Source organism: Capsella rubella, unplaced genomic scaffold, assembly GCF_000375325.1.
Source record: "Capsella rubella cultivar Monte Gargano unplaced genomic scaffold, Caprub1_0 scaffold_4, whole genome shotgun sequence".
Classification (NCBI taxonomy): Eukaryota; Viridiplantae; Streptophyta; class Magnoliopsida; order Brassicales; family Brassicaceae; genus Capsella; species Capsella rubella.
The window spans coordinates 11,081,399-11,108,140 of record NW_006238920.1 but is presented as its reverse complement, the minus strand read 5'-3'; the positions used below and the strand labels follow the sequence as shown (position 1 = coordinate 11,108,140).

Below are 26,742 nucleotides of genomic sequence, written 5' to 3'. Positions count from 1 at the left end.
TCCCTAATATGGAAACAAAACACAAATCTAATAATGTTTTTTTATATGCAACCGATTAGTTAATAATAATCTATCTTATTATTTTTGCAACCCTTTTTTTTGACCACCTTTTGTTTCATACAATTTGACACGAAATGCCCTTGAAAACTATCAATCTAGCTATTTTCATTAAGGTTACTTGTGTAATATAGATTATCGGGTCGGTTTTTGTTTTTGATTTAATACCCGATTGCAATGGACGGATCTTTACTTCTTTCTCCAGGGTAAATCATTTGAATTGTTATATTAGTAAACATAATAAATGCGAAGATTGTTGACATAAAAGTTCCTAAATCTTAGCTTCTCAAAAACTATTAACAAAATAAAAATATGATCTTTGTAGAATCAAAACCAAATACTCCTTGGAGTATAACATAGTGACTCTATAGCAATAGCTACTAACCATATAAGAATTTCCCTGCTATAAATTCCGATTGTATACACATACTATATCCATATATAAACATCCTTAATAATAATAAAAAATCCTTAACTTATACTATTTACTAACAAAGTTCCCTAATATTAGCCAAATCATTTTCGAGTCCATAAATATAATCCATGAAAGCTAATATCGTTCATATATGCTTATTTTATAGTAACCATTTAAAATACTTTTCCTAATTAAGAATATTGAATTTCTGATAATATAGGTATATGTTACCTGTCAATATCTTCATAATATTAAAACTTTATCAACGATCACAGCCTAAAACCCTAGAATCACTAATTCACTTGCTTATACTATAAATATTTGTGGACACATTCAATTTTTGCACCCATCTCGACTAAAAATATCTTAACATTACCAAACAATATAAAACAATTTTTGCTTCCTTTGCTTACCTAAGAGACATCCGTCCTTACAAAAATTTAACAACTCTAGCCATGCCAAGAGCAAGACCATGTTACATAAACTCACCAAATCTTTTTTTCGAGTAAGTATACCATTTTTGTATGATGAACTCACCAAATCTGTAGATCATCTAACACACTCTTTCATGAGAAATTACTTACTTAAGATTTGATATATTCAGGGTCAAACGTCAAATCTCAGTATACAAGAAGGTGTTTGCTAGACATGATCAAACTTCACTGACGCCACCTCCGTATGAAAATCATGCCACAAAAAATTAGTTTACAATGATTATTAAGTTAACCAATTAATATTATGTTCAAACAGATGTAGTATATCTTGATCGTTATATTTTCTATGCTAGGCAAACAATGTTTTGGTCCTAATTCATGTATAACCAAACAACAATATGCTAAATGAATTTTGTATAAAACTGATTAAACTATAACGATTAAAAATATATACATTAAATACTAGACCCGTGGTGTACCACGGGCTAAAATCTAGTTGAAAGATAAAAACGGAGCGAAGAGTCTCTTTTAAGTTCACTGATACTTCTCTGCAGGAACATCAAAAGGCGTTGAGTCGAGTATAGGTATGATTCGCCTTCTCCCCTTCCCACCTTAAACTTCTCTGTCTTTATATATCTCTTGCCTCGTCACTCCTTTGGATATATTCTGTCGTCGTTTACTACACTTTTTCTCTCTGGCTCTCTCTGAGCTCCAAGTTCAAGTTTTTATCTTTAATTCGTTTTTGTTTTGGATTGGGTGAGATTCAGGTTCAAACATGTCTTATATTCCACCACATAAGAGGCATTCGAAGGATCCGGCCAAACCATCCCCTGTTCCAGATTCTCTTGTTACAGAATTCAAAAAAAAACTCGACTTTAACAGTAGCAATGGTTATCCCAACCGGATAGTCTATTCAGGAGATTCCATTTCTAAATGGTTTCTTGTTGGTTCAAATGGAATCGAGGCTGAGGTTCCTTCATATGTTAAGTTTGAGCCTTTGTCCTCGGATTCTGTCGAGTGCAGAAAAGGAGTAAAGCCTTCGGTACTGATGCACAACAATGTCCAAAACGGTAAAGAATTGTGTAGTGTTGTACTCCGTTTTAAAAAGACGCAGACTCTTTTGTGTGTTTAACACAGTATTTCTACTTTGGTTTTCTGTTCGACAGTTCAAAGATCATATAACGAACATTAGTTGCGACTATTTTGTTATTATTATGATCGTTCTTGGCAAAAGAAGATTCGTTGTGTATATTGAAATGTGGTTGTTTATATGTTTATATTCAGCAAATATGAATATTGGAGAGAGTGAAGAACAAAGAACTCAGTGGCTGTTTGTAGCAGAGAAGGTTGAGGAGGATCTTGTGTTGGCATATGAGCGAGCTAAGACTAATATGGATGAGCATCATGTATTGAAATTGATTGCTCGGTTTGGCAAAATTTTCTTCTATGGGTAAGCGATTCAACTTCTGATCTGCCATCTTTTGCTTACAGAAACTCTTTGTATTTCTTTTAAATGTTACATTATATAACCAGGCATCAAGGTGGTCCTGTGGGTGAATTTTTGCCAAAAACTCGAATAAGGTGTTCTCTGCAGATGTCCCAACGTCTTACTTACAACTCATTAAGTCTGAGGTTGTACCAAACCATGGATTCTCTATTGACTTGGAAAAGGAAACGTACACTGTGAAGGTACATGTTTGGATCTGTCCTTCTGATGTCTTTTGAATGTGTTTAATTGTGGTTGGTTTCTATTCCCAGGTATCACATTATACTCGTCCCAATACAACTATCAACTGCAAATGTTCCCTTAAGGAAGATGGACGGCTCAGTATGTACAAGGCAAGTTTCGAGTTCTTTGTGTGTGTGATAAGAACCAGAGTAAAATCTCGTCTTTATTCCTCAATGATTCAGCAGGAACAACAACATAAAACAAGAATCAAAGATAGAACCATTTTCTCTCCATATGATTCATCTCATCATTGATATTAACTTGATACATGCCAGGTTTTTACGTTGTTTGTCTTTGATTGAACTTGAGTATTTTGCTGTTGCACAGGCCGAGCTTAATCCTGTAAGGCATTTGGTTGTTGATGTGTCTTGCATTGACAAGAATCTTGACATGAGACTCATGCTCGCTGCCAAGAGGAAGATGACGGCTCTTACAGTGAGTTGAATTTGATTTATATATAAATTTCTGGATAAATTATGCTTCTTTTGGGTGATCTTTCTATGATGGGCAGGATAAAGAGATAAGCAACATTAAAGCGCTATTGGATTCAGGAACTGTTGATCCAAATGTGAAAGGTGGTTTAAGGTGGCCATTCGGTAAAGCTTTATCTGAGGATGGATACAAAGTATTTGAATCTTGTCACGGTAGAGTTACTATCTACAAAAACCAAACTCTAAAGCTTAAAGTAAAAGAGACTGATAGATTCAATGAGAGGGTTGGGATAGGGGAAATCAAGAGGGAGGTGTCCCTGAGACTTAAAGACCTAAACTCTAAGTTACAGGTAAATTATTGTTGCTCTTGTACTTTTGAAACTCTTTTGGAAGTGTAAAGGATTGATTACACTTGCCGTCTGCAGGAGCAAAATACTGAGAAAAGTTGTGTTTTGGAAATGCTTCGAAGTACTCTTGGATCTATATGGGACTTATTGCATTGTGATCCCTATCTTACATGATAAAGAACCATACGATGTTGCTCGTTCTATCGGTGTCTCTTTTACTTTCTGCTGTGTCTCGGTTCGTTTTATTGGTCGTCTCTTTTACTTTCTGATGTGTGTTGGTACAATAATGTTTTGGGTTGTTACCAATCATTTCATGTATCTGAACTTGGTAAATGGTACCTAGATGACTCGATGCATATTGAAGTTTCCTTTTACTTAAAGAAAATAACTCAATGCATACTGGCGTTTCTTTTTTACTTGATGGTCTAGTCGTCAGCCAAGCAGGACAATACAATGAAAGATTCCCAACTCACACATTCAAATTTGGTGAATATGTTGTAACTGGTGCAAAGAACAAATCTAGTTCCAAAGTTTGAAATAAATTAAGATTTCTCTTTTGCTTTGATCACTTCACAAATCCTGGAACAAATAAACTAATATCCCTTCTTTTAAGTTATAAGTTGTAACTTATAACAATCATCCATAAGACCAAATACATCAATTTACAGCTATTTAGAGTTGATCCATAGCGCTCACACCAGGTGTGCTAAAAGTTCAACTGCTTTATCCATCAAGCCTTTATCACATAACCTGCTAATGACTTCCTCAGTTCTTGAACTCTTAGCAAACACGTTCATGTTAAACGCTTCCTCCAAAAAACCTTGAGCAGAAACAACATCACCTACCTCAATAAATGCGCTAATCATAATATCATATGTGTGGCTGTTCCGGTTAACTCCATTTATCCCCATCTCTTCCCAGAGAGTCTTAGCTTGACTCAGATCCCCAGCATTAACCAATGCCTTGATCAATATATTGTAAGTAATCACATTAGGCTCAGAACCTAGCTTGTTCATCGAAGACATCATCTTTAAGGCGCCTTCAATGTCGTTCTGCTTGCATAAGCCATTCATATACACATTATAGGTATAAACATCAGGAGCCAAGCCTAACAAGAGCAACTCATCAAAAAACTTGTCTGCTTTCGAGTACTCCGCATCCGCAATTACCCCTTGCAACACGATAGTATAACAAACAATATCGGGCTCAATTCTGTCACATTTCATCTGATTCAGTACACTTACAACTTCTTTTCCTCTTCCTCCTTCAACCAAGAAACTCATAACGACTGTATAATCCCGCAAACCTGGTGAAAACCGAGTCTTTCGCAAATCTTCCAAGTATCCAACGACATCGAAACATGACGAATCCTTGTGTTTACATACAGAACTCAGTAACTGAGAGTATAATCTCGGATCAACAATAACACAATCAATACTCATGTATCTCACTAACTCAGTAGCACAATCTACCTCACCGATTTTACATAGAGCATCGATCAATATCCCAAATGTAGATTCCTCTAACCTCACACCCATTCTACTAGCTTTCACCAAAATCTCAGGCACCAATTCAAGACTCTCTCTTTTTCTCACGAGAACTAAGAGCAGAGCATTGAGCGTGTAAGCAGAAGGCACACACCTGAAATTAGGGATCTTGAAGAAAACATCGATTGCCTCTCCGATTCTTCCGGCGAAACCATAAGCAGCGATGACATCCCTGAAAATGGATTCAGGTGTATCGAACTTCTCAGAGACTTCAAGGTGACTGAGAACAGATGCAATGTTCTCGAGCTGAGAGGTTTTAGCTAGAGTTTTGATAACAAATCTGTAAGCTTGAGGCGTTGGCTCACAGTTATGGAGTCGGAAAGAGCTTACGAGGGTTCGTATAACACCACCGTCCTCTGAATCTGCGACCGGACTGCTTCTTAGCTCTTCCATTGCATATTTCTGCTTGAGATTCTCGTTCCATTTGGTTTTGAAGGGAGAATGAGGAATTTTTCGATATTTTCTCAGGAAATTTGACATTCGGTGCCATGATGAAGATCTTACCATTTCAATTCGACAATGATTGTCGAGTGGAAGACATGGAAGAGGACATGTCATGTAGCTTCAGAATCTTTTGTTGTCGGTATTTATTAAAAGCCCAACTAAATTTTAATTGAAAGCCCACGATTGGCCCAGCTTCGTTTAGGTTTTTTTTTTTTTTTTTTTTTTTTTATATATATACATTACACTGTCCTTGGCCGCAAGAAATCAGAAGAAAAAGGTTGAAACACAATGACGACGACGATGATCTCCAACCTTCCAAGAAATTTGATAGAGGATATTTTATCTAGGCTTCCCTTCAAATATATGAAAGCTATGCGTTTAACATGCAAAGTTTGGGAAAATATATCTAAAAGTGAGAGCTTTGCGAAGATGCACATTGGTAAAGTAACAAGAGAAGGGGAGTACTGTATGATGATCGTGAACATGTGTCTCACAAATTTTATCTAATTAACGACGCCATTCATTAGATAAATGACTCTGACTCTGACTATACCAAAGCACTAGTTCCGGACCCGCGCTACAGCGCAGGGAAAAATTACCGGGTTTTTAGTCTTTTGTATGTTGCGAAATAATTTTATTTGTGTTTGCTTTACTTTATTTTCATCAGTAATTAAATTTTATCATTTTTAGATTGTATGTGTTGGTTTCAAATATGTTCAAAATTATTTAAATTGTATGATTTTAGTTGGATTGTTAATTTTAGAACAATATGTGGCATATATACATGTATAAATATTATACAATGAAAAAAAAAAGTATACAGTGAATCATTTTTAAAATTTAGGGATTGACCCGCGGTACACCGCATAATCATAAATACATGATTTTAACTTGGACCTTTCATGCAGTTTTGTAAAGTTGCAAATCTCTAGAATAAACAAATAAAGAGCCAATGATTTCTTATTTCTTATCGTGTTTAAATGTAAAATCTGTGTTGATGTTACAATTTTGTGGTAGCAAAAACTTATTTAAATAGATCATATTTTCTTAGGGTTAAATTGAAAAAAGATTAGTTTTATAATCAAGCCAGAAATTCGAAACTATTGCCAAATAAATATTAAAGATGGTCATAGAGAAAATATATATATATATATTAAAGATGGTTGAAAATGAAATATCCCGTAACTGGTGTGAAGATCATAGTTAATATAGGAGAAAACTATACATCCAAATATCAATATAGGTTATTTAAGGAAGACTTTGTTTTGAAATATTATGGATAATTTGATAATGATTATTATATATTTAATTTATATTTCTGATTTTTAGGTTAATTTGTTAAACCAATATACAAAATCATACATTAATGTATTTTTCCTTAAACAAATTAAGATTAATGTACTTTCCCAAACCGATATTGATGGTTTAATTTGGTAGATTTTGAAATAATATATATGGAAACTGGTATTTAATATCCTTAAACTTTTAGTAAGATCCAACTGAAAAATTCCGGGTTAATTTTTTTTTTAAAACCCGACCCAAAAAGCATTTGTACTTCTCTTTTACTATAGTAGGGATTCGTTAACATCATAGGAGAGGTTGGATACTTTAATAAATTGGATCCTGGATTTCCTGCAGCCAAAAACGGTTGGTCTCGTGTGTGCACTTATGTTCCAAGTTCGATCTAAATCAATAAATTTTTTGTCATATTTTTGGAAGAAAAAAAAAATAGTGGTATTTTTGAAAAGAAAAAAACTTAAAATGTGATATTCAAGGGAATTTCTCTTAAACTTTCCCTAAATGATATTTTAAAATACATAAATATTTTTTAGTTCTCATAAAAATATGAATATAAAAGAGAGTAGAAAAAACAATATAGATATAATTAGTCAACAATATAGATTCATTCATTAATCATCAAGTACCACAATTTCCACCTGGTCCTCCAAAAGAAAAAGATACCCCATTCGTCTTTATATAACCCCAATAAGATAGTCTATAGCATTGGTAAGAATCTGAATATTGTCTTATTTTTTTATCTTCAATATCAACATTTTGATATTTCTGATTCCAAACTTTAACATGCAAAAAATGTGAGCTTTGATGAAAGTTGAAATTCGGAAAATGACCATTTCCCATTGGAGGACTGATTCCGTCCGGAGATGTAAATGTATTTCCTCCATAACGTACCAAAGAAGCTCCTTTGTTTAGATGAGTAAATAACTCTTTGGGCCAGTATCCAATTAATTCATTAGAAACTTTTAGTACCCAGTTTCCAGTGAAACCATCCTGATAAATATTAAATCGTAACAAAAAAACTATTAGACGAAATTTCTAGAATTTATAAGTACATATGTGACATCAAGAAATTCTACCAAAAAATTATACAAAATTTATTTTAATCCAAAACTTGAAATTAATATAAAGTAGATAAATATTTACCTGAAAAACTTTTGGGTAAAAACCAATTGTTTCTTTACCACCATAAATAGAAGATCTATCAAATACAGTTCCAACCCAGGGTTCTCGAGTAACAAGAATAAAGCCAGGACATTTCATATCATAACATCCAGTTTTTTTATAGCCATCTGCCTAATAAATTAAAAAATAAAAAAGAAAGGTCAAAGCTCATGCAAACAAAAAAAGTAAAGGCAAAACCTTTATTCGTTTACCATGTATAAAGAAACATTATTAAAAAGTAATTAATTTACTCACAGTCCAATATATTGTAAATCGTGTCGAACTGTCACCATATAATCTTGGATGCACCTATTAAAAAAACATGAAAAACAGAAATTTCAAATATAAGAATGAAAATGTTTGTTTCAAAAAAATGTATACTCAAACACTAATTCTCCAATATATCATGCACTAGATCACCACAAAGTTATTCACCACAAATGATAACAACTTACCGCCCAACCAACTTGTATGCTGTTGAGTTGATCGCGAGGTCCGTTCTCTAACCAAATTTGACTTTTACTGTATTGGTTATTTTGTAGTGTCAAATTATGAATAGTTATCCCAGCTTCTGCTCCTCGATAGATGCTCCCATCCAAAACAGTCTCAATTGTTGCAAACTGTATATGACATAAATAAAAATGTTGATAGTTATACTAAATTTTGCATGTCTTATAATCACAACACACTAGAAAGAAGAAAAGAACTTGACTGCATATAAACATTTTTTGTGTTGTGGATAAGATAAAATGTCATATGGGATGATATAGATATTTCGATAAAAGTATGATAATAGAGGAAAACATACATGTTGGCCTGGGTACTGAACCGTGTCAAGATGAATGCTCTCAGTTCCATTTCTTTGCCTTAAAATTGGTACTGTTCCTTTTGGACAACTTTGATTATTTATTTTATACTTATAAATTGTTGTTTGGCTTTCATTTGAGATGAATTGTTCCTAGCACATAACACAAGAATAACAAAATTAAGTTAGAAAAATAGAATTAAAACAAATTATTCTCTACCAAAAATATTTGTTAGCCATATATCATTGAAAAATATAAATTATTATACCGGGATCTTGTGGTGTTTCAACAATGGATGTTCGAAAGCTGGTTGTTTATATATATTAACACAATCAAAATCCTGTAAAATCAGTTATGACTTAACAAATCAAAAATATTATTATAAGTGATAAATATTATTAAAAAAAAAATCCAAATTTATAGGTAAATAGTGGACAAACAAAAATAGAAGTGATAGAATCTCACATCAATGATTCCATTGGCCCCTAACGTTAAAATCATATAAGAAGCAAGAACTATCACAAGATGTAAACCCATTGTTAAGTTTTACTCTTTGGTGTCCATTGATAATTTAAGGATATATATATAACAATAGTGAGTTAACGTCTAAGAAATTTGTTGCTAATCATATCCCTTCACATTTCATAAACCTACCAAAAGTATCAAATACAAAGATTTTTGACTGTTGACTATAATAAATTTAGTATCAATATTGGGTCAACCATAATAAATTTGCTGCTAGTCTTATCACTACACCTTTATAACCTACCTAAAGTGTCAAATACAAAAGATACGTTACATTAATTTCATCAACATCTAATAAATTTGTTTAGTCAATAATTATATAATTCATCTAATATAAAGTTTCCATAAGTGACTAATACAATTATTTAATTATAAAAACATAAAATATTAGGGAAAAATGTAAAAAAAACAAAAAAAAAAACACAAAAACTTTCAATTTTGGAACAAACAAATATCAACTTTCAAAACATCAGTAAAAGCACAATGTTTGGTTTGAATTTTTGATACATTAGTCAAGTTTTGTTGATTTGACCATTTTAGTATGACAAATGTATCAAAAATGACTAATGTATTTGACCATGGTCATAGCAATAAGTTTAGAATCAACTATGACTAGCAATAAGTTTTGTTGATTTGACCAGTTTAGTATGAATAATGTATTTGACCATGGTCATAGCAATAAGTTTAGAATCAATTATGACTAGCAATAAGTTTAGAATCTTATTTAGACTAAATGGAGATTGTTAACAGAAAGTTATTGCTAGTCATATCACTATCCTCTAATAATTCCGCCAAATGTGTCAAATACGAAAATCAATATAGTTGTAAAATTACGTTATAAAGTGATATTTTTATAAACTAAAAACGAAATAGGTATTGGACTGCTAATGTATATGTTGAACTAAAAGTCTTTTCAAGTATCGAATGTTTTAGTAGAATATTATTTGATGGTTGAGTATTTCATCAAAATTAAAATTATTTTAAACAAAAATAACTAAAAACATATATTTTATTAATTTTCGTACATGAATGACAATGTCTTCAGCATAGATGAATGAATATAGGAGTTTTCATTACACAAAAAAAAAAAATGTACAATTTGATTTTTGTTTTTACATTTACAAGAAAGATCTTCAATATACTATATGAGTTGAACGTATACATGTTCATGCAGAATGAAATGCAAATGTATACTGAAGATGATTAATGTGTTAACGTGAAAACAACTGATATTATGCAATTAAATTTTTTTTAAAAAGGTGATCATATGCAAACTTCAGAGAAACGATACCCAAATAAATTAGAAACAATGTTTTGCCTTATCGAAATAGTGATATTCGATTGCATTTTTAAACCGAATAAACACAAATTTTAAATGACCTATTTATCAGTGTAAATCCGTTAGCCGGTGTAACGTTGATCTAAACGGTATTAAGTATTAACCATCCGTTAGTCAACCATTTAGTTGTGCTCAGTCAGACATGTGACATGGATTTTGGCTTAGATAAAAGACGCTATATATATATATATGTAAACTTGAGTATTTCATTTTTATTGTAACAAGATATGTAAAGAAAAATTCAATAGCTCTGCTGATTTGGTTTCAGATAATATTCGTCAGGTGTGATTGGGTTCGATACCTTCTTATAGTTGTTTTTTTTTCTTATACGTGATTATGCCTTTGAACAATCATTTCAATGAAGACAGGTGTAAACTGGAAATCTGTTGGAAGATAGAAGAATACAAACACAGTGAACACAATACAAACACATTGATTCAAACACCTTTTTTTTAGCCCTTCTTGTACAGGAGCATCTCTGTATCTCTTCAGAGCAGCTGATTAGAAAAAAAGAAGAAAATCACAATAGAGAGAGATTTGATTGATCCTTTCAAAAGCATCTGATTTGAGTTTTTTGTTTTTTGTTTCTTGGGTACAGTGAAGCAGTGTTCTTTTTCATCACGTATTCACACTGTTGTTTGTTACTAGTAACCTCAAAATTTTCATTTTACATGGCGAGTACAGATCATACATGATACATAGTTCATTGCTCTGTTTTACATGCTTTCTTGATCATCATCATATCCTTTGTCCCACAGAGATAAAGAGCCAATGAACTTGTTTTAACTTTCTCTTTTCACTGAAGCCATGTGGTCGAGTCAAAATAGAGTCCAACTGGGTCAACCCTTGTATCAAACCCGGTTCCAAAATAGCAAGAAAGCTAAGAACAAATAGACATGGTCCTCTCTCTCATGAGAATGAATTAAAACAATGTGAACCTATGACTAAAAGAATTAAATCAACATGTTCAATAAGCTGAATTTTTGTTGTTTACGGGTCAAATCGAATAGCTGAATTTTTATTTTATTAAAGAGTTACAAATTGGTTGAATCATGATCAGTGCTACAATGTTAATTGTTAGTTCTTACTTCATATATTATATATCAATCAAGACTATAATTGTTAGTTCTTACTTCATATATTATTTATCTACAATTGTAGATAAAAATGTATCCCAACTTTTTATTATATACATTTTAGGAAAAAAAAAACTTTTAATAGACACTTGTTTGGATAATCCTCGTCCAACACGTAATCGGATGGATAGAGTATAAAAGATCAAACCTCTTAAGACTATAGTATTAAACATCATTAAAAAGGGAATTATCCACCTAATAAAAAAAAACAGTTATTCTTTAATAGATTTAACGTTGACCTTGACCACATTATAAAGACGCGTGGTGTTAACGCAGTAAATAAAGAGCGTGGAGCGGGAAAATTGCCGTCCTTAAAAACAGAGAAAAAGAAAGCATCATAATATGGATCGAATCGATCAGAATAAATAAATAGAAGAAAAGAAAAAAAAGAAAAAAAAAAAGAGTTTTTTCCATTTTATTGTGTGTGCTTTGTTTCTTCTTCGTGGAAGATTTAGAAAAGGAAAGAAAAAAAGAAACAAAGGCTTAAAACAGCAAAAAGCAAAGATTCTCTCGCTGACTTCGTCTCTTCTTCTCTGTGCCGCTGGCGAAGAAGATTTTTTAGGGTTTTTTATTTTTCTCTCTTGAGCTGGGGAATTGTTATTATCAATCGTGTTTTTTGAGCTCTCTTTGATCGGTGAGAAGATATGGCGTCGTCTTCAGCTTCGGCGACGGTGGCGGTTGATAAAGCAACCAGCGATCTTTTGTTAGGTCCTGATTGGACTACGAACATGGAAATCTGCGATTCTGTCAATTCTCTTCACTGGTAAATTCTGGTTTTAGATTTTGGTCTTAATTTCGTTCGGAATTGTTGATTTTTTTTTTTGTTTTTTATGTAATTGGGTTATGCTGGATTGGTTGATGTTCTTATATAAGGCTACAGTCACATGCAAAATTTGGATTTGGTGTTGTTTAGTTCTTGATTTGGAGTAGGAATATTGCATTTAATGGTTTTGCGTCTTTTGATTTGATCAGGCAGGCGAAAGATGTAGTTAAAGCTGTTAAAAAGAGGCTACAGCATAAGAGTCCTGGAGTTCAACTACTTGCTCTTACGGTAATGATGTTTTTAGTGAATTTTGGGGCCAGTTTATTCTGTGCGTCGTTTTTGACTCTACTTAACTTTCTGTGTATTCTTTTGTGCTAGCTTTTGGAGACTTTAGTAAAGAACTGTGGAGATTATTTGCACCATCAAGTTGCAGAGAAAAACTTACTTGGGGAAATGGTCAAAATTGTGAAAAAGAAGGTACTTCTTGTTCTGGGTTCTATGTATGTATTTCCATAGTGGTGGTTGTTCGGATTTCTGATGATATTGGACTTTACAGGTGGATATGCAAGTTAGAGATAAGATATTGGTCATGCTGGACTCTTGGCAGCAAGCTTTTGGTGGTCCAGAGGGAAAGTACCCGCAGTATTATTGGGCATACGATGAGTTAAGGGTGAGTATCTCGCTTGGAATGTAATTGATATACATGTATACATTTTTGGTCACCTTTAGTGGACATATATACTGTTTGGTCATCGTTTGTTCAAAAAATTTGAAGTATTGTATATTGTTAGCAAGTCTTGTATTTGTTGCCACTACTCATTTTCACCCGGTGCTAAATCTGAAAGTTGAGTGTTTATAGTTCCGGAGTCATGTTGCTCCGTGCTTTTATCTACTTCAGATCTTGAATATATATGGCATTTGCTTACATTTTATTGAGATCTCATTTGCGTAATTCTTAGTCTCAAGGTTGTTGTTACATGTTGCAGCGTTCTGGAGTTCAATTCCCCCGCCGTTCACCTGATGCGTCCCCTATAATAACACCACCAGTGAGTCATCCACCGTTAAGACAGCCTCAAGGGGGCTATGGAGCGCCTCAAGCTGGCTATGGAGAATCTCAAGCGGGTTATGGAATACCTCAATATGGAGTACCTCAATCGGGTTATGGAGTACCTCAAGCAGGTTATGGAATTCCTCAAGTGGGTTATGGAATGCCCAGCGGTTCGTCGAGAAGGCTTGACGAAGCAATGGCAACTGAGGTTGAGGGGCTAAGGTAAGCAGATTTGTTAGTTCAATATGCTGTCGATGTGAGTTTCTAGCGTTCTATTTAAATCTTTTTTTTTTTGGGGTTAAATTGTAGTTTGTCAAGTCTTGAGTCCATGAGGGACGTGATGGATCTCTTGGGCGACATGCTACAAGCTGTTGATCCCAGCGACCGTGCGGTATTGACATCTATATACAGCTATATTTTTGCGGGTTTGGGAATGAATGAATTGCTTTACCCATGGTTTTCCTGTTATGTAGGCTGTGAAAGATGAAGTCATTGTCGACTTGGTTGAGCGTTGTCGTTCCAATCAGAAAAAGTTAATGCAGATGTTAACCTCAACTGGGTTAGTCCTCTAACTTTAGTAATCACTCTGTATTTAAATTTTTATAATGCGTAATGATATTGGTGGCTTGAGAGGTTCCATGGTTGTGCTAAATAGTTTTTTGTTTATGTGGCAGGGATGATGAACTTTTGGGCCGGGGACTTGATCTAAACGACAGTCTTCAAACTCTGCTAGCTAAGCATGATGCAATAGCTTCTGGTTCTCCTCTGCCAGTTGCGGCTTCTGGTTCTCCTCTGTCAATTCAGGCTTCTAAACCTGGTGATTCGAGCCCCAAATCTTCTGAAGCTAAAGATTCTAGTTCCATCGCTGGTTCTAGTTCCCCAATACCAGCCACTGTGTCTACGGGGAAAAGCCCAATTGATGAGGATTACGAGGAGGAGGAAGATGAGTTTGCGCAACTAGCTCGAAGGTTTGTCTTACAAATTACGACTGGATTCAGGAACTGTGCATATCATAAACTTTGTATTTGACGCATCACTCTGTATTGTTTCAGGCATTCTAAACCGCCAGCATCTGTGACTGCAGACCCCACCAGTTCAGAGTCTCATAATGCTGCAAGCAATGCTCTTGCTCTTGCTCTACCTGACCCGCCTCCTCCAGTGAACACCACAAAGGAACAAGACATGATTAACCTATTGAGTATCACACTGTCTACACCGTCAACTCCGCCGCCTCCATCCTCTCAGTCTTCACCCCCTCCTCACGCTGTCTCAGATCAAAACACCCACATCTATCCACAGCCTCGACCACAGTTTGATACCTATGTTGCTCCATGGGCACAACCTCAGCAACAGCAACCGCAACAGCCTCCAACACAGCAGGGTTATGCTCAACATCAACAACAGCAGGGTTATTCTCAACATCAACAACCTCAACAACAGCAAGGTTATTCTCAACCTCAACAGCAGCAGGGCTACTCTCAACCGCAGCAGCCTCAAACACAGCAGGGCTACTCTCAACTGCAACAGCCTCAAACACAGCAGGGTTATTCTCAATCGCAACCGCAAGCACAGTACCAGATGCAACCGTCAACTCGACCTCAGAATCCATATGAATATCCGCCTCCCCCATGGGCTTCAACATCAGCGAATGCTTACTATACTCCAAGGGCTAATGCGAGTGCGTCATACACAGACACATCGGCCCTGTCTGGGAGATCACTGCAGCAATCCAACTCGTTCCCTACAAGAGCCGGAGATCCCCAGGCTAACTTAACTTCCAGCAATCCAGGAGTATCTACAGGACAGAAGCCGTTTGTTCCGTCCTACAGATTGTTTGAAGACCTTGATGTGTTTGGGAGCGCAGATGGGAAGCATAATAAACCGACGAACAGTAGTAATGGTTCTCAAAGCTTGTCTGGGTCTCAGACGCAGCAGAGCATGATAGGAGGAAGGAAAATGATTTAACAAAGGTGTGGGTGCTTCATATTTTCCATTTGTGAATATAATGGTGTACATTTTTATCCCCTTGTTTGATTTTAGGATTTGGTATGACATACTGATTCGCTTTGCTGAGACCAAGAGGTTTTTTTTTCCTTAGTTACTTTGTCTTCTGTTTTCTTACCTTTTTGTGGAGTTGTGTGAACTATTATTGGTTTGGGGATAGAGTTATAACAGTTGGGAACAACAATTCATGGGAATTGGGAGTGGGAAATGGAACATTACTCAGTTTCTAGTCTCTTTGGGTTCTCTTAACTTCAACTCTCAGGCTTTATAATGGCTATGGAGAACTAAACAGAAATCTAACATGTTAGTATAGTACATATAACATGTTATGATATAGTAGTGGAGGCCTATGGGACAAAAAATAAATCGAATAGGTTTCAGACTTGGTACAACCCAAAGTCATCATTCTCATTGGTTTGCACAACCAAAAATGTATTCTGAAACTCAGGTATTCAGTTCTTGCAACATCAGCATTTTCATTTTCATTGGTAACTTAGTTTGCATCCCAAATCGCATAGTGTTTTGGCAATATGAACAACATCGAGATACAGTATTGGCAACACGATGTAGATGTGATGAACTGTGATGCTAAAGATGCGATTTAAATGTTTAGCAATATTTGACTTTATTTTGACGCAAAAAAAAAGTTGTGAACAAAAAGAAAACATAGTGATTGAGAAGCAACGAGATGTTGGCTCATCAATCGTTGGTTGTTCGTACCATAATATTACAAGCATACTTCATCACAACTTACTAAACACCATCTTTCATAGTAGCATCCATCATTTTTCTTTTCTTCACATCTTCGACATTGAGTAGTCCATCGCTTCCACGAGATAATCTGCCAGAAAGAGATTTTTATTATTGTGATCATTTTTCTTTTATATTCCTTATTAACAAAGAAATGATAGGGCACAAACTTGCGTCATCCTTAGTGAAGCAGAGAGGTGGTGTGATTCTAAAGACATTTCCAAAGTAGCCTCCTTTTCCAACCAACACGCCCAATTCTGTAAAATTACTCATAGACATATTAATTCGCCATTTCAGTACCGAGTTTCACTAGAGGAGACAAGTGTAGACAAAAAACAAACCTTTCATTTGATCCATAATCTGCAGAGTCTCGGCGGCTGCAGGAGTCTTAAGGGTGCGATCACTCACCAGCTCTACTCCAAGCATCAGTCCTCTTCCCCGTACATCCCCAATAACTACATTAGGGAAGTACAACAAAACACATTGAGGCTATTTTAAAGCACAAAGTTATGAAGAGGGAGAGAGAGAGAGAGGGATATTTACTTTCGTGCTTCTCTTTCAGCTGAATGAGTTTATCTTTCAGATAAGATCCGACCATTGCTGCATTTTCCTGAAGCTTCTCTTTCTCAATCACCTTCAGAACTGCAAGACCAGCTGTAGAAGAAACAGCATTTCCACCAAATGTATTGAAGTAGCTACGGCGAGTCAATACTCCTGCTATCTCTGGAGTTGTCACAACCGCTCCCAAAGGAAACCCATTTCCAATTCCCTATTTTCACACCTTAAACCAATTAGCCAGGGATTGCAATAAAGTAAAGCTTAGATGCAGAACAAAATAAGGTTGGGACATCTCTAACCTTTGCCATGGTTACTATGTCAGGGACAACATTGTGTGCCTCAAATCCCCAGAAATTGCCAGTACGAGCGAATCCGGACTGAACTTCATCCGCAATGAACAATCCTCCAGCTTTCTTAACAGTATCATAAGCTGCAGACAAATACCCCGGGGCTAGCTCCACAATCCCTCCAACTCCCTATTCACATATGCATTTACTCTTAATCTTAATCTAGTAACACTTGTATAGATGAAATTTCAACAATAGTCAAAGGTTGATTACCTGAATAGCTTCACAAATAAAGCCAGCAATGTGTCCGGTGGTGCCATATTGAATGAGATCCTGCAAATCCTTTGCATACTTACCTCCATCAGAACCAAACACACCTCTATATGGATCCGGGTTTAAAGCATGATGAACTCCAGTCTGAACCACATTAAATTTCCACATGCTCTGAGCAGTAGCCCCCATGGTTGCAGCCGCATTACCATGGTACCCGTTTCGAATCGACACAATATCTTGACATCCAGTATACAATTTAGCCATCATGAGTGCCAATTCATTAGCCTCTGTCCCTGAGTTGGTGAAAAACACCACCTTTAGATCACCAGGAAGTTTGGAAGCAAGAGCCTCAGAGAACTCAGCAATGGCATGGTTAAGGTAAAGAACAGTAGGATGCTGAAGTCTCTTGATTTGATTGATCACTGGCTCCACCACATCTGGGTGACAATGTCCACAGTTCACAACAGCAATCCCAGCAAATGCATCTAAGTACCTCCGACCACTCTCATCAAATAGATACTGCATCTTCCCATCCACAATGTTCAGCTGCAACAAACTCTCAAAATTAATACACATAAATACAAAAAAACACACACACATCAATACAAAAATAGGAAAATGAATATTCTATTCATCTGTTGTCACTAGTCAATTTCAAAGCCTGAAAAAAAGATTCAACATTTATAAATTTTATTATAATATTATAATAGATTCCAATATTGATTCATGAATATTCGGATAAGAACATCGTAGTCTGAGCTAATTTTTAATTATAAAAAGTTTAGCTTTTTCCGATGAGCCGATCAATAAAGTTTCAAGCTTTTCGTCAATATCACACATACGGAGATCATCAACACAAAGATCATAAACCGAAGACTTGCTTCACGAATCAAAAACAATTGCCAGAAATGAAAAATCACGATTTTTGAAATGGGGCATGTACCGGTTTGCGGTAGAGACAGAACATGGAAGGACTGAGAAACTCCTTCCTTTTACCAAGGATAACATCGGCGGAAGGGCCAGTATACGGCGGAGGAGTGTAATCAAACGGAGGAAGCCTCGCCTGAAACTCATCAGAATCTTTAACGGGAGCTGCCGCCGTGGCCTGAGACGTCGACGTGAGACATCGTCGCCAGAGAGAACCGGAGATGTTTTGCACCGATCTTTTCGCCGTGAGCCTCTGCATGATCTCTCTTTTTCTCTTAAATCTCTCCGATGATTATAATATTTACAGAGAGACACTGTTTCGATGGTTACAATGATGTGTGTGAGAGAGAGGTGGCGACGTTTATTTATATAGAGAGACTCCTGATCGAATCCATTGGATCAGTGCTGATGACGTGTTTCCAGTTTATTGAGTTCTACCGAACTTGATTTTATTACAGTCATGGTCCTTCAACTTTAACTTTATTTACCTACTTATCTCATATTACCCTAAAGTCTACACATTTAACCCTTAATTGAGTTATAAATGTGTACAAACTAGACTACAATTATAATTCGTAAAGTTTGGGAAATTAATTGTAATATCAGAAATATTTATGTGTTGGAATCCAACATATTTTGAGATATTTTTCGGTTTTTTTATTTTTAATTTATTACCGTAAATGACAGTATTAATATCCAACGAATGTTGACTGGTGTAACAAGACATTCTAAGTCCAGAATTAGTCAAACGACAAACATGGTGAAATATCTATTTCAGATGGAAACAAATTATTTTTTTATAAAGAATATATATAATTAATAATTTCATCCCCAAAAAATAGCTAAAAAAGATCAACATAATTACGTTTATTATTTAGTATAATCAAATAGTGAATTTTTTTACTTTTTACAAAATAATTAATAACCTAAACAATTTTCAAAACTAACAATTCTATAAACTAATAAAAGATTTTGGGAACTCTCAATTTAGGTGACGTTTTGGTGTTCCTCAAAACCGCTTTGGGCGTTTTAGAAAGGCTAAATAATTTAATGCAGTTTTTGGTTTCACAGTTCACATTTCACACGACCAAAATAACAAACCCATGTTACAACTCATTTTCCTGACTCACGAATCACGATAGACCAATACAAGTATATATATTTGTAAAATGTTTAAATACAAGTTGTTTCGTAGACAGATCTTTTAGAAACAAGTTGATCGAGTGTAAGAATTAAGTAAATGTTAAAATCATCGTGATGATGAGTGTGTTCGGTATTAATTTGTACCAAAACATGTAATGCATTTGGTAAAATGGAATTGGTGTCATGTGACTGATCCACCTACGTTCTACGACACTATTTGGATTTGATGATAAGTACCAAAAAAACATTACATCATTTCTCCCAAAGATTGGACAAAAAATTGTCTTGCCTTTAGAAAGTAACTCATATATACCTAAAGATTAGACACAATTTGTCTTTCCTTTTTATAACGCGTATACAAAATCCCAATATCGTGGCATAAACTTATAAATACCATACAATGTGTGGAGGGACCATAGGTGTATGGTGCACGAGCTTTCAAGTGAAATGATCAAATGCGTCTACTAATATAATTGTTTGTAATTAATCAATGTTCCTAATTAGATATCCTCCTGGCGTGGATCGAAATTTTAAATTGTTTTCTGTTTGGCGTGAGCCAATTAGCCAAAGCCCTTTTAAAATTATGAATGTGTATCTAAACTATACGACTTGTGTTTGTGTCTCTCTTATCTCTTTATCTTTATAATCTCCATCCGACTAGGATTGAATTTATATAACACTTTGTATTGTTTTGAAAAGACAAGTGGTGATGCATGAGAGGAAAATGGAAGAGTTGATGATGTAGCAACCAAATCTACTTTCGCATTCTTAAAATTGGGCTTTTTGTTGTTTTTCTCATTTGGGCTTTAGTAAGACCAGTTTTCATAAATTTCATAACATGTGAGAACTTTATTTAGTCGAAATGTTCCCATGCATTTTATACGTTCTTACATTATATATCCCAACATGCATTAATCAGATAGAACTCACAACACCATCGTCGTTCTCCACGTCCCTAATTCTTCGTGAATTCACAACCCTACAGTTCTTTCTTATCTCCCCTTGAGTTCCAGTCAATGGTCTAAGATTACCCATCCTGATCATTGCATCAACGAATGCTCGGAAGAACAAGAACGTGCTGCTGCTGTATTGGTTTACTAGTGGAATAGTGTCGGCTCCTGGAGTCGAGAAGAGCTCTTGGTCACTCTGAATCAGACCTTTCCCGTTACGAAGATTGGTGTAGTATTGACTATCGAAAGCGGTTGGAGTCACGGGATCGAAGTTGACCAGAACTGTGCCGTTTCCGTTTTGTGGGCATAACCGACGGAGTTCGGCGAGGTAAGTTGGGTTTAGAGTTGGGTCTGGTCTGTTGGTTCCGTTGAAGTTGTAGAGACGAGGTGTCACGAATTGGCATTGTGCTTTTCCAAATGTGTGACCACCTACCATTTTGACAAAACATTAAGGATTTGATACATATTGTATGTTTTTATTAGATGAGTCATGTTTCTTTTCGTTTTACCAAGTCATTTTATAATTCAAAGTAGATAGAGTTTCTTTTAACAAAGCCAACCAAATCATTTCTAAGAAAGTATAGACTAAATATAAATAATTGAGAAAGTTTTTATCATTTTTAATAAAATTTTGAATTAAAACACACTTATCTTTTATAGATGAGAAACAACACGCATGAAAAAAATTACCAGAAAGAGCGACAAGATCCGAGGGGCGGTTTAGACCAACGTCAGCAAAAGCTGCTTTGAGTTGAGTAAGATTGAAAAATGGAGAGGGAAGAGCTGTATTAGCCAAATCGAAGAAAGCTTCCACGCTGTCTCTTCTCCCCAACGGAACCGGCCACCATGGACCTCCCGACTATATAACATAAAAAGCATTGACGTCAAAAACATTGATGTCTTGTTCATATAACATGTTTCGATTAGTTTCATCCTGAGATAGCCATGTAGGTAAGTCTAGTTAAATACCAAAAGCACTGATATTTGAGAGGCTATGGTGAGAATATCCGCACAAGACACCGTTCTTGGGCAAGCTCTCTCAAGGGCTGTTTTCATTATATCTACGACATCGAGACCTCGAATCGAATTTGCGTTCGGAGCAGCATCTTTCTCGGTCCGGAATGATGTGGAATTGTCAAGCAAGATTGATGCATCACAACCCTACAAAAGCCATATATAAATATTACATATAACATGAAGACATTATTTATTAATTCAAAATTGCCTTGTAGGGTATTTTCTATACGTATAGATGTAAAAGTAGATGACGCTATGGATTTCTTTAATTAGTAAAAGACAAGTGAGTCTTTACCCGAACAAAGCAGTCATGGAAGTGAAGACGAAGGAGGCTCGCGGCAATACGAGGATCAGTCTGCAGTCTCTCGACGATGGCATTTCCAATGATATCGAAAACAGGTGGGCAAGTCCTGGAGTAGAAGTCAGGCCTCAACTGAGCATTAGAGTTTGATGCTTGAAACAGAAGGCAACCCAATATTAGGGCTCCCATAGCACTGCAAGATAATGAAAGTGAAAACCCCATGTTTTCAGGAGGGAAGACCAGAAAAAGATAATACGAGTTGTGAGTGTGGATGATGGTGAATTAGCTAAGGCGTAGAAAGAGCATTATATAGAGAAGCTTTGAGTGTTTTCTTCTATAATACTTTAGACGACTATTAGGTATTGTATCAAGGCCATGTGTTTTACTAGCTAGAGTTGTTGAAGGATAAATACCAAAAAAATTAAAGTAAATTAACCGATTCTTTTGACAATGATATCTATTCTTCGCACATAATTATTGTTTTGTTGTATTTGTCGCGCTGTAAGTTTCTTATAACAACTCCATACAATATAATCTTATGGTATGGACTTTTAACTTACTAAAGTATCTGCCTATATTATACAAGAGTCTGCCTATATATATATATATCCTTCTTTCTAGAATTATTTCAAGACATACATGATTCCTTCTAAGACACTGAATTCGCATTATTGGGACTGATAAATAATTCATATATATACGACACAGAATTTAACAGTGGTACGAAAAATGTAACTGTACTATACTAAAATCAAATTTGGATTTCATGTAGGGTCGCTAAAGATATGGTTGTTGATTCATGTTAAACGTAAGTTATGTCTATGTAGAAATCGTATTACCTTCACGTTGTGAGCTAAATATGTTTTTATTAGTGACGTGTTCTTGTTAGTGTTCTTTGAGTGTTTTGAGAGAATATTTGTATCGTTGAAAAATATGGAAAAAGAGTAAACAACATATGAAAAAAAAAAAAACGATTTAATCTGCGGGCGCCAATGTATTCTCAATTTCTCTGTATACAACTTATATATGTTACATCGACGAGTGTCAACATTTACATCCGTAGGATCCATAGAGCCGATCTGACCATATATTTTACTCGTAGACGGTACACAAGTGGATTCAAGATAAATGATCTTTACTCGTAGAACCTTCCTAACAAAGATTGTTTTTCCTAATTGGCAAATATTAATTCCAAGCTTTTTCGTTAAACGAATGTATCTTCATAAGCCACACCATCACAAACTGATAAATAATACAAATCTTGCCCAAGATAATCTAAATCTGAAAGAGCAAAAGTCACCTAATACATACTCCATATACACGAGACGCTATGGTTAACCTAATCTAATACTTTAGCTCCTTGTCTTTTCTTCTCTCATTTATGACTAAGATTTGAAACTTAGGGAAATAAATAAATAAAAACATTCGAATACGTTAGTCATTCCTGAAAACAAGATGAAAAGGGAAGAAGACAAAAGAAAAAGGAAAAAAACGAAAATATTAGTCTAATGGGTTGAGCAAAAAGAGGGATAAAGATGGACTAATATTTATTTGACGACACTCTCTACATAGCTCACTTTGTTATATCACCTTTTAGGTGAGATTGAGAACAATGTTGAAGTTTAAATCTTGTAGACAAAAAAAAACTGTGTGTCGGGCAAACGTTATTATCAAGACTCTTATTTTTTCTCACCTAAACGATGACAAATCTGATATATTCTTACCAAGTTTGTTTTACTCGGAACTCGTCACCGTCTCATCTCATGTGCTATATTGTTAACAAGGACTTGCTTAGCCAATTAATAAATTGATCATTTGTTTTGTTTATAATTTAAATATCCTTTTAAATCAGACACATAAGCTTACAAAAATTGTTGATCATAATCAAAAAGTTAAGATGGTGTTAATTAGCAGTTTAGAGAATAGTGTCATCAGTGACACGCGAATTTTTTGCTAATGTCAAATTTAAAATTTTAAAAAGAAGAAACGGATACGGATTGATGGCTTTACAACACTGTACACGAGGCGAGACGACCATGGCGTGTGTTCCGACACGTCTTTATTGAACTAGTTTCAATTTTTACAAAACACCCCACCAAAGACTTTTTTTGGTTCCATCCTCGTTTCTCTCTCTTCCACTTCACTCTCCTCTTCTGCTTCTCTTTCGTCTTTAGCTTTCTCTATGGCCGAATCCCCAGAACGAGACACTGTGATTGAGCCGGTGAGTTTGAACCCTGACTCTGATCTCTCGGGCACCCACAATGGCCGAGCAGAGATCGACACTTCAGCGCCGTTTGAGTCTGTGAGAGAAGCAGCCTCTCGATTCGGCGGTTTCGGTTTCTGGAGACCTACTAATAAAGTCCCAGAAGCTTCACAGGTTTCTCTCTTTCTCTATCTCCCTCACTTGCACAAGTCTATTCTTTGAATTTTATCTGCAAAATGTGATTTTAAAGGTTTTTACTGTTGTTTGTTGATTAAGCGTGCTTGACATTGCTGGTTATTTGAATCGACAAAATGATATCATCAGATTTAGAAATTGATGTTTAATGATTGGTTCATGTCTTTAAACCGACATTATCATGAAGATAATGATGATACTTGTTTTCCCTTTCATGTTTAGCAATATTGATGAGTACATTATAAGGAATTGTTCATTTCCTAAATTTTTGCAACCTGATTTTAAGGGAAGTAGTTGCTCAAATTCATCACATTGGTGAAGTCTGTGTGTTCTGTATCATAGTTAGAAGTATCAAACTTGTTGCAATTTAGGATTTGTAAGGTAAAGTCTCTGTCTTTCTGATATTGGTGGCAGGAAAATGTGGAAGAAGTTGATATCATTGAACTCATTGCACAAGCTGCTGAGCTACAGAACGATCTGGTTCTGAAAGAAAGCGAAACACTTGAGGTGTTGAAGGAGCTTGAGGCGACTAAAGCCACTGTTGTAAAGCTCAGCTCCAAGCTGGAGCAGAGGAGTGAAGCTTGTGAGGAGGATACATTGAGAGAAGAAGTTCACGGTCATAGCAAGCCAGCAGGTCTAGTACTGAAGGATTTAAATCAGGCAAAAATGAATTTGTGCAAGATTGCTAGTATACGAGAATCTGTGGAGCAGTTGAAGAAGAAACTGAATGAGGAGAGGGCTGCACTTGAGAAGACACGCGAGAGGCTTATGGAGAAATCGTTGAAGGTGATTTCTTTAGAGGAAGAAGAAGTTAGAGTAGGATTTGCAAAGGATGGTGAAACCGGCGAGAAAGATCTTGAGAATAATGCGTTAGTAATGTTGAATGAGGTTCAAAGACTGAGCCGTGAAGCTCAAGAGGTCAAGATAACAGGAGAGAATGCACAGTCTGAAGTTGTGAAAGCAATGGCTGAGATTGAATGCACAAGAGACAAGATTAGAACAGCTAAGATAAGGTTGGTGGCTGCAAGAAAGATGAAGGAAGCGGCCAGAGCTGCTGAGGCGGTGGCAATCGCAGAGATTGAGGCTGTTACTGGAAGTAAAAACACTGATAAAGCCGAAGCTGTGACTATCTCTTCTGAAGAGTATGCTGTGCTTGCTCGTAGTGCTAGAGATGCAGAGGAAGAGGGGAGGAAACGAGTGGAAGATGCAATGTCGAGAGTTGAAGAAGCGAATGTTTCAAAGTCGGATGTTCTGAAGAAAGTAGACGAAGCAGCTCAAGAAATTGAAACCAGCAAGAGGGCATTGGAGGAAGCTGTGGAGAGAGTTGATGCTGCAAATACTTCAAAGATCGAAGCAGAAGAGGCGCTACGAAACTGGCGGTCAGAGAATGGACAGAGGAGAAGATTGTCTTCTTCGGTGAACAACACTTCCAAGTTCAAGAGCAAAAGAGAAGCAACGCGTCTGATGGATGTAAACGGTCTGAATCTGACATATGATGCTTTCGAAGGGTCCTCATCATCTTCAGTTCCTGTCTTGAAGCCAACAATGTCAATCGGGCAAATACTCAGCAAGAAGCTACTTCTTGCAGAGGATTCAGATATGAATGTTGCTAGCGAGAGAAAGAAAATGTCGTTGGGTCAGATGCTGGCAAAGAATAGCAGTAGTGATAAAACTGTAAGCAAGAGGAGTGAAGGGAAAGAGAATGGGAAAAAATCGGCGACTCGAAAGAGAAAGAGTTTCGGATTTGCTAAGATCTCTGTGTTGTTAAACAAAGAGAGCAAGAATAAGAAGAAGAAGAAAAAGATTGCTTTGAACTTGAGGTGATAGAATGATTCAGTGTTTTTTGACTTATCGTTTCTGTCTTGGTAAGTGAACCAATAGTGTAAGGGAAAAAAGTGTATCAAGTGTTTATTTTAATGCTAATCTCAGATATCTAATCCAACTACGACCATATTAGCCTTAACAGAGAAGATGTGTGGAAATTTTCAGCCATTGACCTTCTATTACAAAAGTTTCTTTTGTATCCTGAGAGCTTATATAAGAGACATAGAACAATCAGTTGAGTACTAAACCAAATCTCTCTCTCAAAGGCTCAAAAGGTAGTCTTGACTCTTGATCAGACGAGCTAAAAATCTTTTTCTAACAATATGATTTTTTGGTGCTTTAGTGAATTGTTGGAAATGTGTATAGCTGCAGACTGCAGCAGGAGCCACATGCATATGATAGCATTGACACTTGCAACTCTAAACATATTTTCACATCACATGTGACACGAATTTCACAAATTACCGAGACCATGAAATTGTATTTGCCTTCGGCATATGGAGTCACTACTACTAAAAGGGTAATGAACTGATACTGTCAAATACATCAAAGAACTCTCTGACACCTCCTCAAGGCATAAAACCATTGTTGACATCTCATGATTTTCATGAAATCAAAAAGTGGCCTCATCAAACAGCTAAAGTAAACACTTGAAGAAGTAGTGTAAAGTTCTTCATTTGTGTATCTTAATGTTACCATTTATTAAACACACAATTAATCCACAAAAAGATATACTAGTACTTTTTTTTTCCACCAAGATATACATACTATAGTACTTAAAAAGAGTTAAATATAGCTACATAAACTCTAAAAACTATATTGAATGCTA

At 35.6% G+C, this 26,742-nt stretch overlaps 7 protein-coding genes across 8 annotated transcripts; 3 read left to right on the top strand and 4 right to left on the bottom strand.

Annotated features, from left to right (window-relative positions):
• The first annotated feature begins 1,681 nt into the window (after positions 1–1,681).
• Positions 1,682–3,682, top strand: LOC17888820. The gene is given in 8 exon segments (XM_023785156.1): positions 1,682–1,976; positions 2,191–2,356; positions 2,440–2,462; positions 2,465–2,595; positions 2,665–2,745; positions 2,963–3,070; positions 3,147–3,416; positions 3,492–3,682. Coding segments are annotated over 8 exon segments (1,170 nt in total). The 3' UTR covers positions 3,588–3,682.
• Positions 3,683–3,944: 262 nt separating this feature from the next.
• LOC17887665 (pentatricopeptide repeat-containing protein At2g38420, mitochondrial) lies at positions 3,945–5,495 on the bottom strand. The gene has a single exon (XM_006294084.2). The coding sequence runs from the start codon at positions 5,465–5,467 to the stop codon at positions 4,106–4,108; it is 1,362 nt and encodes a 453-aa protein (XP_006294146.2). The 5' UTR covers positions 5,468–5,495; the 3' UTR covers positions 3,945–4,105.
• A 1,826-nt stretch (positions 5,496–7,321) lies between these two features.
• On the bottom strand, positions 7,322–9,207 carry LOC111831107. The gene is made up of 7 exons (XM_023784642.1): positions 9,136–9,207; positions 8,939–9,010; positions 8,673–8,822; positions 8,320–8,484; positions 8,120–8,173; positions 7,847–7,996; positions 7,322–7,693 (listed from the first exon to the last, which is right to left on the bottom strand). The coding sequence occupies exons 1-7, from the start codon at positions 9,205–9,207 to the stop codon at positions 7,322–7,324; spliced, it is 1,035 nt and encodes a 344-aa protein (XP_023640410.1).
• A 2,938-nt stretch (positions 9,208–12,145) lies between these two features.
• LOC17888857 (TOM1-like protein 6) lies at positions 12,146–15,717 on the top strand. Of its 2 annotated transcripts, XM_023784089.1 has the most exons (10): positions 12,146–12,433; positions 12,643–12,721; positions 12,812–12,910; positions 12,990–13,103; positions 13,420–13,703; positions 13,791–13,872; positions 13,955–14,040; positions 14,156–14,449; positions 14,534–14,889; positions 14,926–15,717. In XM_023784089.1, the coding sequence occupies exons 1-10, from the start codon at positions 12,315–12,317 to the stop codon at positions 15,444–15,446; spliced, it is 2,034 nt and encodes a 677-aa protein (XP_023639857.1). In that variant the 5' UTR covers positions 12,146–12,314; the 3' UTR covers positions 15,447–15,717. The 2 variants fall into 2 exon arrangements, with proteins under 2 accessions (XP_023639857.1, XP_006293789.1); XM_006293727.2 differs by having other exon boundaries at positions 14,534–15,717.
• A 374-nt stretch (positions 15,718–16,091) lies between these two features.
• LOC17888951 (alanine--glyoxylate aminotransferase 2 homolog 2, mitochondrial) lies at positions 16,092–18,596 on the bottom strand. The gene is made up of 7 exons (XM_006294059.2): positions 18,297–18,596; positions 17,354–17,899; positions 17,093–17,269; positions 16,779–17,004; positions 16,577–16,690; positions 16,406–16,492; positions 16,092–16,326 (listed from the first exon to the last, which is right to left on the bottom strand). Exons 1-7 carry the CDS (start codon positions 18,537–18,539, stop codon positions 16,283–16,285), a joined length of 1,437 nt encoding a protein of 478 aa, XP_006294121.1. The 5' UTR covers positions 18,540–18,596; the 3' UTR covers positions 16,092–16,282.
• Positions 18,597–20,228: 1,632 nt separating this feature from the next.
• Positions 20,229–21,979, bottom strand: LOC17889954 (peroxidase 23). The gene is made up of 4 exons (XM_006295853.2): positions 21,686–21,979; positions 21,343–21,534; positions 21,064–21,232; positions 20,229–20,802 (listed from the first exon to the last, which is right to left on the bottom strand). Exons 1-4 carry the CDS (start codon positions 21,911–21,913, stop codon positions 20,339–20,341), a joined length of 1,053 nt encoding a protein of 350 aa, XP_006295915.1. The 5' UTR covers positions 21,914–21,979; the 3' UTR covers positions 20,229–20,338.
• Positions 21,980–23,805: 1,826 nt separating this feature from the next.
• LOC17888423 (WEB family protein At2g38370) lies at positions 23,806–26,052 on the top strand. Its single transcript, XM_006293911.2, has 2 exons — positions 23,806–24,068; positions 24,504–26,052. The coding sequence occupies exons 1-2, from the start codon at positions 23,874–23,876 to the stop codon at positions 25,911–25,913; spliced, it is 1,605 nt and encodes a 534-aa protein (XP_006293973.2). The 5' UTR covers positions 23,806–23,873; the 3' UTR covers positions 25,914–26,052.
• Positions 26,053–26,742: the final 690 nt, after the last annotated feature.

Bases quoted from the DNA above. Each gene is read 5' to 3' on its own strand.
- LOC17888857 (XM_006293727.2), top strand. From the start codon at position 12,315: ATGGCGTCGTCTTCAGCTTCGGCGACGGTGGCGGTTGATAAAGCAACC. The intron at 12,911-12,989 runs GTACTTCTTGTT...TGGACTTTACAG, and splicing joins TCAAAATTGTGAAAAAGAAG to GTGGATATGCAAGTTAGAGA. The intron at 13,873-13,954 runs GTATTGACATCT...CCTGTTATGTAG, and splicing joins TTGATCCCAGCGACCGTGCG to GCTGTGAAAGATGAAGTCAT.
- LOC17888951 (XM_006294059.2), bottom strand. From the start codon at position 18,539: ATGCAGAGGCTCACGGCGAAAAGATCGGTGCAAAACATCTCCGGTTCT. The intron at 17,900-18,296 runs GTACATGCCCCA...AGTTTGTTGCAG, and splicing joins TCTGTCTCTACCGCAAACCG to CTGAACATTGTGGATGGGAA. The intron at 17,270-17,353 runs GTAATCAACCTT...ATATGTGAATAG, and splicing joins TTATTTGTGAAGCTATTCAG to GGAGTTGGAGGGATTGTGGA.
- LOC111831107 (XM_023784642.1), bottom strand. From the start codon at position 9,207: ATGGGTTTACATCTTGTGATAGTTCTTGCTTCTTATATGATTTTAACG. The intron at 7,997-8,119 runs GTGAGTAAATTA...TTAATTTATTAG, and splicing joins GATTTACAATATATTGGACT to GCAGATGGCTATAAAAAAAC. The intron at 7,694-7,846 runs GTAAATATTTAT...AATATTTATCAG, and splicing joins TTTACCCAAAAGTTTTTCAG to GATGGTTTCACTGGAAACTG.
- LOC17889954 (XM_006295853.2), bottom strand. From the start codon at position 21,913: ATGGGGTTTTCACTTTCATTATCTTGCAGTGCTATGGGAGCCCTAATA. The intron at 21,233-21,342 runs GTATTTAACTAG...TATGTTATATAG, and splicing joins CTCAAATATCAGTGCTTTTG to TCGGGAGGTCCATGGTGGCC. The intron at 20,803-21,063 runs GTAATTTTTTTC...TCAAAATGGTAG, and splicing joins GGATCTTGTCGCTCTTTCTG to GTGGTCACACATTTGGAAAA.
- LOC17887665 (XM_006294084.2), bottom strand. From the start codon at position 5,467: ATGGTAAGATCTTCATCATGGCACCGAATGTCAAATTTCCTGAGAAAA.
- LOC17888423 (XM_006293911.2), top strand. From the start codon at position 23,874: ATGGCCGAATCCCCAGAACGAGACACTGTGATTGAGCCGGTGAGTTTG. The intron at 24,069-24,503 runs GTTTCTCTCTTT...TATTGGTGGCAG, and splicing joins AAGTCCCAGAAGCTTCACAG to GAAAATGTGGAAGAAGTTGA.